Below are 13,206 nucleotides of genomic sequence, written 5' to 3' on the forward strand. Positions count from 1 at the left end.
CACAGGGTACTATCCATAGTATAGAATTTGGCACCTCCTCACAATATTCCAAAGTCAGTCCTGGGGAAAAGAGTCTACCTGCTCCTCCAGTAGTGTATTCCTATTTTGACATAAGAAATATGTTTTGTTTCTGCTCGCAGTGACTGACACAGGTCTTAAAACCTTTGGAACTTCCTGGGAGATAGGAGTACGCTTTGTTTTATTGAGGTGACTCTTGGCGGGCTACTGGATAGCTTTGGGATGGCCGCTGGTCACCAGAAATACCAAGCCATGATTAGAGGTGGAGAATTTTCAGCCTCACACCCCATCCTCCAGGGAGGGGAAATGGGCTAGAGATTGACTTAATCAATTGTGTCTGTGTCATGAAGCCTCCATAAAAATCCCGAAAAGGCTGGCTTTAGAGAGCTTCCAGGTTGGTGAACACATTCACTTGCTAGAAGGGTGGCTCACTCCAGCTTCATGGGTCAGAAGCCCCTACACTCCAGACCCTTCCAGACCTTGACCTATGTATATCTTCATCTGTTGTTCATCTGTATCTTTTATCATAATCTTTATAATAAACCGGAAATGTGTTTTCCAGATTTCTGTGAGATATCATAGTAAATTATCAAACCCAAGGAGAGGGTTGTGGGAATCCCCAATTTGTAGCCAAGTCGGATAAGAAGTGTAGGTCATCTGGGGATCCACTTCTTGTGACTGGTGTCTGAAGTTGGGGGTAATCTTGTAGAAATAAGCCCTTTGAGGTCTGCAATACTTCAGGTAGTTAGTGTCAAAATTGAATTGTAGGACACCCAGTTGGTGTCCAGGAGCTGGAGAATTGGTTGGTGAGGGGAAAAACTCTGTATTTCAATAAAATTTAAACTGTGGTAAAATACATATAACTGTGTTCACCATCTTAACCAGTTTGGTAGCATTAAGTGTATTCATATTTACTGTGGTAAAATACATGTAACATGGTGTTCACCATCTTAACCAGTTTGGTAGTATTAAGTATATTCATATTTACTGTGGTAAAATACATATAACATGGTGTTCACCATCTTAACCTGTCTGGTAGTGTTAGGTTTATTCGTATTTACTGTGGTAAAATACATACAACATTGTGTTCACCATCTTAGCCAGTTTAGTAGTGTTAAGTGTATTCATATTGTTGTGCAACCAATCCCCAGAACTTTTTCATCCTGCAAAGCTGAAACTCTGTACTCATTAAGCAACAGCTCTTCATTTTCCCCTCCTAGCCCCTGGCAACTACATTCTACTTTCTGTCTCTATGAATTTAACTAGACACCTCATATAAGTAAAATCATACAGTATTAGTCTTTTTGTGACTGGTTTATTTCACCTAGCATAATGTCCTTAAGGTTCATCCATGTTGTAGTATATGTCAGAATTTCCTTCCCTAAGGCTAAATAATATTTTATTATGTGTATATAGAATAGTTTCTCAGTATTTACGGGGAATTGGTTCCAGGACCACCAAGGATACCAAAATCCAGGGGTGCTAAGTCCCTGATATAAAATTATGTAGTATTTGCATATAACCTGTACATATTCTCCCATATACTTTAAATCATCTTTGGATTACTGATAATACCTAATACAATGTAAATGCTACAGAAATAGTTTTTATAAGGTATTGTTTATGAAATAGTGACAAGAAAATGAAGTCTGTACATGTTCAGTACATACACAGTGTTTTGTGAAATATTTTTGATCCTCAGGTGGCTGAATCCATAAATGTAGAACCCACAGATATGGAGGGCTGACTATGCTACATTTTTAAATTAATTAATCTGTCAATGGACGCTTGCATTGCTCCCACTTCTTGGCTGTTGTGAATACTGTTGCTATGTGTGTGGGTGTACAAATATCTAAGAACCTACTTTCAAATCTTTTGGTTATATATCCAGAAATAGTGTTGTTGAATCCTATGGTAATTCTATTCCTAATTTTTTGAAGAACTGTCATACTGTTTTTAATAGTGGCTGTACCATTTTATATTCCCACTAGCACTACACAGGGGTTCCAATTTCTCCACATCCTTACCAACACTTATTCTTTTTGTGCTTTTGACAATAACTATCCTAATTGATATAAGATAATAAGATTATTACATTTTCTTCAGTCATGGGGAAGTTTCAATTAATGTCCGAGATTGAGCTAGTAATTGACTCAGATGTAAATTCTCCACTTCAAAGTACCTGTAGCTGTTGCTGGAAGGCCCTCCAGGCTTTTGCCACAAGCCCTAATCTACCCTCCACACAGGTCCACTATACACAGAATTTGTGCATCCTAGCACTTCAGGTTTTATTCTATACTGTGTGGGCTTCAACAATCTTGTTCATTTCTATTTAGCAAATATAATTAATATTGCTTAAAGGCAGAATTTATATGCCTTGTGTTTTATAGCACTAGGTAGGGAAACATTCCCCAGTCAGACACAGTATCCATTCCCAGAATACATTCAGGTAAAAGAGACACAATCATTTCACATAAAGCCTGTGTAAGCCCTCCAATTTTCACCCAAACTTTGATCTTGATCCTATCATTTTTTGCAGAGCAGAGACCCTGTTTTAGGGGCCTCTGCAACCCCTCTCCCACAAATATGGAAATAAAGGAAAATCTGGAGTTCCTTTAAAGGAAATTCCATGCATCTAGCTAGCCCTGAGGAATGAAGTTAAGGAACTTCATCAGATTCCTTAAATGAATAAGGAACTTGATAAGCAAGAAAGTAATAGGAACCTAAAACAATAACCATGGAAGTTAAGAGCCAGGAGATTTTTTGTTCCCCTATAGACACTAAATATAATGTCTTAACATATGTCCCTGAGTTGTCTTTCAGAAACCCAGATCCCACCAAACAATTCCACAGACAGGTAGACCTCAGATAAGAGGGAACTGGGGACTAAACTCTGACAACCATTGTTTGTTCTAAATATCTTCCTGAGGGGCCTGGATGGAGTCACACTCAGGAGCCAAAGCTCATTCTTTTCTGCTGACTGCAAATTCTCTTCCTTCACCAACTGCAAATCAGAAAATCTTTGAATCTACCTATGACCTGTAAGCCCCCCACTTCAAGAGATATCTCTCCTTTGGGCCAATACCAATGTGTAACCTCCATGTATTGACTTATGATTTTGTCTGTAACTTCTGCTTTCCTGAAATTTACATTTTCCTTTAAAAACCTTTACCTGTAAGCCATCAAGGAGGTCAGAATTTAAGAGTAGCTGCCTGGTCTTCCTTGCTTGGAGCCCTGCAAATAAATGCCCTCCTTTTTCCTGCTGCAAACCTCAGTGTGGCTATCTGGTCTTATTGTGCCAGGAGAGCATATCTCAGTTAGGTTTGATTAATAAGTGGCACAAGTGAACCCTCTGGAGTGATGGAAATGTTATAGATTTTAATGTGGGTCATGGTTACATGGATATACACATGTAAAATTAAGCAGTAAACTTGATTTTATAAGTAAATTTATAAACTTAGCATTTTTAAGTTAGCATTCAATAAAAACATTAAGGGCAGTCATTTGAAAAAGTAGAAATAGAAGGCATAACTTCTTCCATAGTGGAGGAAAAAGAAACAAAGACAAATCACTTACTACAAGAAAAGGCAAGAAAGATGGAAAAAAGGAAGAAGGAAAGGTCTGGCTGATAGCAAAGATTTAGGAAGAAATTGCAAAAGTACCGAAAGATATAAGCATCACACAAAATGGACTAAGGTAAAAAGGTTTTTACGAATAATGAGGATCATTACATAAAAAAGGTATTCACCAGAAATACGTAGCAATTCTCAATTTTTATATATCTCACAATATAACTTTAAATTACATGAAGCAAAAACCAGACGTAAAGACAAAGAGAAATTTACAAATCCACAATTATGGTAAATTTTAAGACAGTTCCAGTGTTTGGCAATTCTATCAAATAAAAAATAAGTTAGAAAAGGGAAGATTTAAATATCAGAAAATAAGAAAGAACTTTGTCCAACATTTAGAGAATACACTTTCTGCTCAGTATATATGGAACATTAATTACACCATATTAGGTCACAAAGCAAGTCTCAATGAAAAACAATGGATATCGTACAGAGCATATTAAAAAATAACCAACAGATACATATGTTTGAAAATTTACAAACATACTTCTTTAATACATGGTCCAAAAAGGAAATAACAAAAATGAGAAAATCTTAGGAACTGAACAACAATGAAAACAACATATATTACAGCTCAAGGCATGATATTAACCAGTGCATAGAGAATAAGTTTTAACCTTAAATATAACAATTAGAAGAAACATTTTTTAAACTCTTAATGTGCTGTCTTATTTAAAAAATTAGAACAAAATAATACAAACAATAAATCCAATAAATGTAGAAAGAATAAAGACAATAGCACCAAATAAAATCAAAACAGAGGATAGACAAGGCTAAAAGCTGATTAGTTTAAAAAGATCAGTAAGGTAAAATTTAAACTTGTAAACTGTTATTACTCTATTTTTCAATAATTGAAAAATGATTTTTAACTTAATAATTTTAGTAATAATTTAAAAAATTCATACTATTTTTTTCTGTTTGAAAATGGTTTGGGTAGCTTAGGTTTGGGATCATTACAATTATTCTCATTAAAACTAATAGAAAAAAATTTTTTTCCACCTAACGGCTTTTCCCTGAGCTTTCAGGAGGCCATTAAAGCCGTTAAGACCGGGTCAAGTGAACAGGAAGTTAAAGACTGAAAAGGAGACACAAAACTGCCGACTTTCCCGACGGCGAATCGGCCCTCTGGAAACAGCCGACCAATCACAGGCAGTAGGGGCGCGCCCTGCGGCGGGGCTCAGGCTGCGGTTCCGTGGACTCGGCGACTACGCGCCGCCTGACCAGTAGGAGCCGCCCTCGACGAGCGAGCTCGAAGGCTGCGACTGGCGCCGCCTCACCGCCTCCCACCGCCTCACCGCCTCCCACCGCCACTGACCGACCGTTCGACCGGCAAACATGGTTGAAGCGGATCGCCCGGGGAAGCTGTTCATTGGGGGCCTCAACCTCGAAACCGACGAGAAAGCCCTCGAAGCCGAGTTTGGCAAGTATGGCCGCATCGTCGAGGTGCTCCTGATGAAAGACCGAGAAACCAACAAGTCGAGGGGCTTCGCGTTCGTCACCTTTGAAAGCCCCGCAGACGCCAAGGCCGCCGCCAGAGACATGAACGGCAAGTCCCTGGATGGTAAGGCCATCAAGGTGGCCCAGGCCACCAAACCGGCGTTCGAGAGCAGCCGGCGGGGCCCGCCGCCTCCCCGCAGCCGCGGTCGCCCGAGGTTCCTGCGCGGAACCCGCGGGGGTGGCGGCGGCCCGCGGCGTTCCCCATCCCGGGGCGGGCCCGATGATGATGGCGGCTACGCGGGGGATTTCGACCTGCGGCCCTCCAGGGCCCCGATGCCCATGAAGCGTGGGCCGCCGCCGCGCAGGGTCGGCCCACCCCCCAAGAGGGCCGCGCCGTCGGGCCCGGCTCGCAGCAGTGGCGGTGGAATGCGCGGGAGGGCCCTGGCCGTGCGGGGGCGAGACGGCTACTCAGGCCCACCGCGCCGGGAGCCGCTGCCCCCGCGCCGCGACCCCTACCTGGGCCCGCGGGATGAGGGCTACTCGTCCAGAGACGGCTACTCGAGCCGAGACTACCGCGAACCCCGGGGTTTTGCCCCCTCGCCCGGGGAGTACACCCACCGCGATTACGGCCACTCCAGTGTCCGGGACGACTGTCCCTTGAGAGGCTACAACGACCGAGATGGCTACGGAGGTCGCGACCGTGACTACGGGGATCATCTGAGCAGAGGCTCCCATCGAGAGCCCTTTGAGAGCTACGGAGACCTGCGCGGCGCCGCCCCAGGACGGGGGACACCGCCATCTTACGGAGGAGGAAGCCGCTACGAGGAGTACCGGGGCTACTCACCCGATGCCTACAGCGGCGGCCGCGACAGTTACAGCAGCAGTTATGGCCGGAGCGACCGCTACTCGAGGGGCCGACACCGGGTGGGCAGACCAGATCGTGGGCTCTCTCTGTCCATGGAAAGGGGCTGCCCTCCCCAGCGTGATTCTTACAGCCGGTCAGGCTGCAGGGTGCCCAGGGGCGGAGGCCGTCTAGGAGGCCGCTTGGAGAGAGGAGGAGGCCGGAGCAGATACTAAGCAGGAACAGACTTGGGACCAAAAATCCCTTTTCAAAGAAACTAACAAAAAAGAAGAACCTGTTGTATGGTAACTACCCAAGGACTAGTACAAGGAAGAGTTGTTTTTACCTTTTAAGAATTTCCTGTTAAGATCGTCTGCATTTTTATGCTTTTGGGAGAAAAAACTTAAAATTCGTTTAGTTTAGTTTTGGAATTGTTAACGTTTCTTTCAACAAGCTCCTGTTAAAAGTATATGAACCTGAGTACTAGTCTTCTTACATTTACAAGTAGAAATTCGATTAATGGCTTCTTCCCTTGTAAATTTTCTTGATAAATGAGGCAAACAGTTCTAAGATCTTTGATAAACATCTGCTCACCTAAAATGGAAAAATGGATCATTCTGCTCATTTAAACCAACTAGATTTTGGGTGGAGAGTGGGAGGGATTGGTGTATGCTACTCTTAAGATTTCAGGGTATCTTTCAAACTGAATCTTTGTTTCCAGTATTAAAAAGCAAACAACCAGCAACAACAACAACAAAAGTGATTTAGATCAAATGTTTATGTAAAGAAAATTATTTTCACTCAGTAAATCTGAAAAGTAAATGGATAATGTTGGCCATGTTTTGCCTTTTTGCTTTTTCTTTGGGAATCTACAGGATCACCTGTCCCCTCACTCCCAAAAGTACTATCTATGTTTTGAACAACAGTGGAATACTATATCAAAGATTTGGCCAACCAACCACAAAGCTACAAAACAAGCACATCCAAAATCCTTCAATTGATAGCATTCATTTTCACTACCAACAAATTTATTAAGAAACAAGTAGAAAATAAACCAGTGGTCGACTTGGGGACCGTAATGGCTTCCATTCCTAACTCCAAGCTACTTGCCTTTGGCTCTAGAGCCAGCCACTGAGTCCTGTGGAGAGAGTTGAGCTTCTTCCCTTAGGGGTGGAGGAATCAAAAGTGAGCAGCTTCAGAGCTCAGGAGCAAAGGTCAGAGAATCCCTGAAAGAGCTTGGCGTTTCAACCTCTGAGGATCTCAAACTGGCATGAAGGGGCTGGTTTTCCTGTCCACAAAAGTCGAGGGGTTGGATGGGTTGTTTCCTAGTTTTAAGGTGGGGAGAAGGGCTTCAACAGAAAAAGATTAGAGTCTTTCTCCAAGATCTGTCAAGAGGAACGTAAGTTTCCTCTTAAACATCTTTTCCATGCAGCACCTGTGGATTCCCCAATTTATCTGTGAGAAAGGTAATTGCACAGTCAAGGGACTGTAGCAACCAGAGAAAGAAGGATGGGGTTAAGGTTGATGACCCATGTTCAGTGTAATAATTGCTGGAGGAAACAGATAAGGGAACAACAGCAAAAAGTACTTAAAGGGATCTGAATGCAACACACATACACAACTTTTAACAACATGATTTTTTTTGACAATAATAAAGTAGGTGCATTAAAGGAGAGGACACACTAGTGGCTCAGAAGAGCAAATGCAAGAAATAGCTAAAAAATGATCCAGGAATTAATCTAGCAAAAATATGTAAGATCTTTATGAAAAAAATAATCTTTATTAAAGGACATAAAAGAAGAACTATAAGAGATTGATATACTCATGGTTGGGAGGACTTTATTATAAACTATTCTCAACCTCATCAAATTAATTTGGAAAAACAATACAACTTTAAATGAAGTCACTTCATGATTTTTTTCACACAGCTCCCCTCCCCTCTTCCCGAATAACACCATTTATTTGTGTTGATCAATGATGGAATAATAAAAGATTTGGTAAACCAACCACAAAAAATCAATAGCTTCATTTCACCACCAACAAATTATTAAGAAACAAGTATTATAAAAGAGACACTAATGGGAGATATAGCTAATCTTCAAATTTGCACGGTGGAATAAAGAGCAAGAAAAGCCAAATCAATTCAGATGAACAGTTGTTAGGAAGGACTCATCCTACAGATACCAAGACTTATTACAAAGCTCTAGCAATTTAATTGTATGATGTCAGCAAACAAGGATAGACAGGCCAATAGACCAAAACTGTGATCCTAGAAACAAGTCCACTTCTGTCACATTATGCAACAGAGGTAATTTTAAAAGTCATTGGTGGCAAAATGAACTTCTAAAAAAAAAAGACTATTTGTTAAAAGTGAGATTCCATAACAGCATACACAAAAATACCTTCCAGATGGTTTGAAGATTTAAATGTGAAGAGGAAATTTTTAAACACTTAGAAGAAAGTGAAGAAATGTATACACCACGGTGGGGTTGAGAATTCCATTTTAAGACAAAAAGCACAAACTTGGAAAATATTGATAAAATTTTCCACATTATTATTAAGGTATTTTAATGATAAAAGTGACTATTAACAAAGTGAAATTTCAAGCCATAAATTGGAAGAATATATTTACATTGAAATGACTTCCAAAAGAATGCTTAAAAATCAATAATAAGAAAAAAACAAGAAAAAAATGGACAAAGACTTACATTTTTGATAGATGTATAAATTGATACAATCATTTTGGAGATAATTTTAGCAATGCCTAGTAAAGTTGGAGGATGCATACTTTACGACCCAGAAATTCCACTTCAAGGAATGGACTTAAAGAAATTTGCGCATATTCACAAGGAGATATGCACAAGATTGGTCAGTAAAGCACCCTTTGAATGTTTACAACAAAAGTAGTCTACCTGGAGTGGATCAACTGAGATTTATGATGAAGCTCAGTGTAGAAGCTAATATGAATCAGCCAGGTCTACATGTATCATTATGATAAATATCAAAATATTAATATTTGGTGAAAAAGGCGAATTGCATAAATATAGGTATAGTAAACAAAATAGGATTTGAATGATAGCATGAAAAATCAGGATATTTAGAGTTAAGAGGAAAGGAAAAAGATGGGAGGAGGAGTGGACTTTAGCTGAACGTTTTATGTCTTTAAAAGTGATGGCTCTGAAGCAAAACTGACAAGTTTAACATCTGAAATTTCTGTGGTCTGTACGTTGGCATCTCTTATTCCGTAAGTTCAAAATATTTTATAATACAAATTTTAATATTAAAAAATAGAGCTTAGCATACCACCCAGCATGTAATTACTGAAAAATGTTTGTTATTAATATGCTGAAACTCAGCTGCAACATTCTTATCTTGGCAATGATGCTTTCTCCTGGCTTTGTTCTTTCATCAATATGGGTGATGCCTTATTCTATTTAAATGAGTTTTTAAAACCTTTCTATCTGAACTGTGCCCACAGCTTGTTTACCATCATCTCAAGGGTAGAACCGGCAATACCTGAGAACCAGATCTTAGAGGAAGGTGCAGTTTTTCCTTTTGTTGTCTGTTTTGAAGTGTAATAGTGATGAAAAACGTTTTCCAATCAACAAGCTGTTTCTGAAGAGTAATCTCCTGAATATTGAAACTATTAATAAAAACAAAGTATTAACATTAGGAAAATAAAGACTCACTGGAGTTCAGTGAGTTAATTTTAGAGATTATAGCATACAAAGGTTGTAGATCTCTCATACATATATAATACAACAGTCTCAATATTTCTTTACTGGAAATATTTTTGTAGGAAAATATGCCAGAGGTCTAGTCAATTGAGAACTCTTTATAATCACTTTCATAACGATGAGAGAGAGAGAGAGCTTATCACATGTTTTCCAGAACTCACCCACTGAGTAAAATTTAAGGAATTTGTATCTCAGTGAAAACCTTTATATTTTCTATCATGTGCTTTTCTCCGATTACTCCTGAAACCCCATCTCCTCCATATTTCCTTCCAAAATGGTTTCAGGAGTATTCAAATTGTCCATGTGGCAACTGACAGCATTACCGAATCCCCACAAGATGAAGGCTGAACATCTTCTGTTTCTGATCACAACCGGAATTCTACTGTGGCTCCTGGGACTATCTTAAAGAGTGCTAGAGGTAGAATTTTTTTTTTTTTTCCCATAGGGCAATAGTTCCCTTTTCCCCTTGCCTTAGGCCAAGTGAGATAGAGAAGGCTTCTCTGCTAGTGTTCCTCCTAACTGGGGCCTCTAACATTTTTCAACCTTTATGTGGTTTCCATGCCCTCTCCCTTTTAGCCTTTATTTTAAAAGTGATGTAACTTTCCTTCTTTTCCTCCATATAAATGTTCTCTCTGGGGATAGTTACTGTGTTCTCATAAATGTTTTCCTCTTTAGAATGTGTTTAAGAACTCACCAAGCAAAATAAGGCTGTGTTGCTCTTGCTGTGCACACATGATATCCAATGCTCATGGCAATTTCTTTCAGAACCTACATGTTCTATTTGTGGTGAAGTTTATTCTGAAGCTAATTACTCTTACAGTGTAGCACATCTAAGAATGATTTTAAAATGATTTTGATAAATATTTTGTGAGTGACATTGAACATATCAAGCACAGAAAATTAGAGGAACTACATAGCAATGATGTCCTTGTTGAATGCATCTCACTATCATATTTATTAAAGTGCTCAAGGGGAATAAAAAATACGAGGACCTATTATGAAAATTTTAGAGAAAACATTAGGAAGAAATAGTAAAGCTTTCTCAGGTTTGAAGGCTGCTTGTTATAGTAGAGAGAGAACCTTTTGCTCATATGCAGAAGCTCTCATTCTGTTATTCATGTAGCTTGGACAACTTTCTTAAAACTTTAGACCTTCCTTTTTTTCATGTGTGGTGATAATACAGTTTCATCATATTTGTGGAAGTTTTAAATAAGATGACTCATATACAGCACCCAGCACAGTGCCTGGAATGCAGTGGGGTTCATTAAGTGGTAGTATTACGGCATTCTGCAAAGCAGTAGCACAGACTTTCCTTTGGAATTTATCATTTATATTCCTAGTAAAATTGCTTCTATACTCAAAAGTCTTCAGAAAAAGTACACTTGAGAGTTTTAATTGTATTTACTCAAGCTGCACTCATCCAGCTTGAAATCTTGGAGATATATTTGACTCTTTATAGTCCCCATTTTCTGCTGCCTCTTTCTTCTTCACCTCTTCAGTTGAGGGGACCAGAACTTCCACCATGGGCTCAGTGCCCCATTCCTAACCAGTCTGAAGTAAAGCAGGTTGATGTTATTATAAAGGCTTGATTCCTTCTTATCTATTAGGGTTTAGAGTTATTGCTCTCTGGCATAATTGGCTTAGACTCAATTTTGCCCCAGAAATAAAGTGCCTAGTGCAGTGCCTAGATTTTTAAAAAATGTAGCTGTTTTTATTGTTATTTACAGTTGACTCAGGCTTTGGGGCACCTAGAGAAATCTCTGAGTTGAAGAGTGTAGTAATTTAGAATAAGTAATATGTAATCTTGTAGACCTGAATTTAAATCCTGTGTCCACCATTCACCAACTGTGATCTTGGTCGGGTTACTTAATTACTCTTTGTGTTTTTTTCCCCTTACCTATAAAATAGGGTCAAGAGTGCTCCCCTCATGAGATTGGTTGTCTATCTATCCATTTATTCATTGAATCTAATTTTTATTTATGTAGTACCCACCAAATGGCAAACGCTGTCCTAATATCACGCCAACTAAGGCAAACAGAAAAGCAGCACCAAGATCACAGTTAGTGAATGATCTTGGTCAGGTTGCTCTTTGTTTTTTTCCCTTATCTATAAAATAGGGACAAGAATGCAATCATACTTATTGGCCAGATTAATATTCATTAAGGACGATTCACAGAGACAGTGGAGTAGTACTTGCTAGTTGCCCAGATGCATTCTGTGGGAATACACAGAGATTTAGCATGATTGGACTTCATCTTTGGGAGAGGAACTCCCACATTTGGGCTGTGGGGCTTTTGAGTTGCATAATATAGGAGATTCCAGCCCCTACCCTGGAATAACTAGGGGTTAGGATATAATAGCAATATGTCATGGCAGAAATAGCTATAACCCTGTCACTTCAGTGCTCATGGTTGTGGATTTGCAGGAGTTGAGGACTTGATAATAACATCAGTCTGCCCTAGACAGGTTGAGAATGGGTCACTGAACCTTGCAGTCAACAGCTGGAGAAGGGAGAGACAGTAGAATATAAATGGGGCTGGGAAGAACATGTTTTTTGTGAAAATACTTTTATCTAAGGTGGTAAAGGGCTGGAGTCAAAGTCTTGTAATTGAAGCTGTATGGAAGCAAAGCAAACTAGAGGCAGGACTTGCTGCATCAGCATTCAAGATTGGGAATGTACTAACATTATAGCTGCAGGGGTAACTGTGGCCCAGGCTGTGCAGCTGACCATGATTGACTGCATTAAAAATGGGCTAAAACCAGCTTTCAGTGAAATTTGCAGAAGGCCAATCCTTTCCAGGATGCCAATCTACTGAGGATTAGTTTTGGATAAATTAATCCTTGTCTCTTAGCTAAGCAATGGAGACATATTGGTGAGCCAAAGTAGACGTTATTAATCCTCACATGGAACAGTGTTCAAAAGGTAAGATAGACTGGTTAAATTGTCATACAAAAAGCAACCTTTTAACCATGACAAGCACTATGAAAGAGAGATACATAGCACTATGAGACATATTTTTAAAAGCTTGATGTAGTATAACAGGGATCCCCAACTCCTGGGCCAGGAACTGGGCTGCACAGCAGGAGCTGAGTGGTGGACGAGCTGGCAAAGCTTCATCTGTATTTACAGCCGCTCCCATCACTTGCATTACCGCCTGAGTTCCACCTCCTTTGAGATCAGCAGCAGCATTAGATTCTGACAGGAGCATGAGCCCTATTGTGAACTGCACATGTGAGGGACCTAGGTTGCATGCTCCTTATGAGAGTCTAATAGTTGATGATCTGTCACTGTCTCCCATCACCTCCAGTTGGGACCATCTAGTTGCAGGAAAACAAGCCCAGGGCCTCCAATGATTCTACTTATGGTGAGTTGTATAATTAATTCATTATGTATTACAATGTAATAGTAGTAGAAATAAAGTGCACAATAAATGTAATGTGCTTGAATCATCGTAAAACTATCTCCCCTGACTCCCTGGTCCCTGGAAAGGTTGTCTTCCACAAAACTGGTCCCTGGTGCCAAAAAGCTTGGGGACCACTA

At 40.0% G+C, this 13,206-nt stretch overlaps 2 protein-coding genes across 2 annotated transcripts in view; both read left to right on the forward strand.

The window, feature by feature from the left end:
• NLRP14 (NLR family pyrin domain containing 14) overlaps positions 1–13,206 on the forward strand; it is a 122,667-nt gene that overhangs the window by 64,026 nt on the left and 45,435 nt on the right. The gene's annotated exons all lie outside the window — the stretch shown is intronic.
• Positions 3,331–9,155, forward strand: RBMXL2 (RBMX like 2). The gene has a single exon (XM_024930817.4). It carries the CDS (start codon positions 4,986–4,988, stop codon positions 6,162–6,164), a length of 1,179 nt encoding a protein of 392 aa, XP_024786585.2. The 5' UTR covers positions 3,331–4,985; the 3' UTR covers positions 6,165–9,155.

Source organism: Pan paniscus, chromosome 9, assembly GCF_029289425.2.
Source record: "Pan paniscus chromosome 9, NHGRI_mPanPan1-v2.0_pri, whole genome shotgun sequence".
Classification (NCBI taxonomy): Eukaryota; Metazoa; Chordata; class Mammalia; order Primates; family Hominidae; genus Pan; species Pan paniscus.

Bases quoted from the DNA above. Each gene is read 5' to 3' on its own strand.
- RBMXL2 (XM_024930817.4), top strand. From the start codon at position 4,986: ATGGTTGAAGCGGATCGCCCGGGGAAGCTGTTCATTGGGGGCCTCAAC.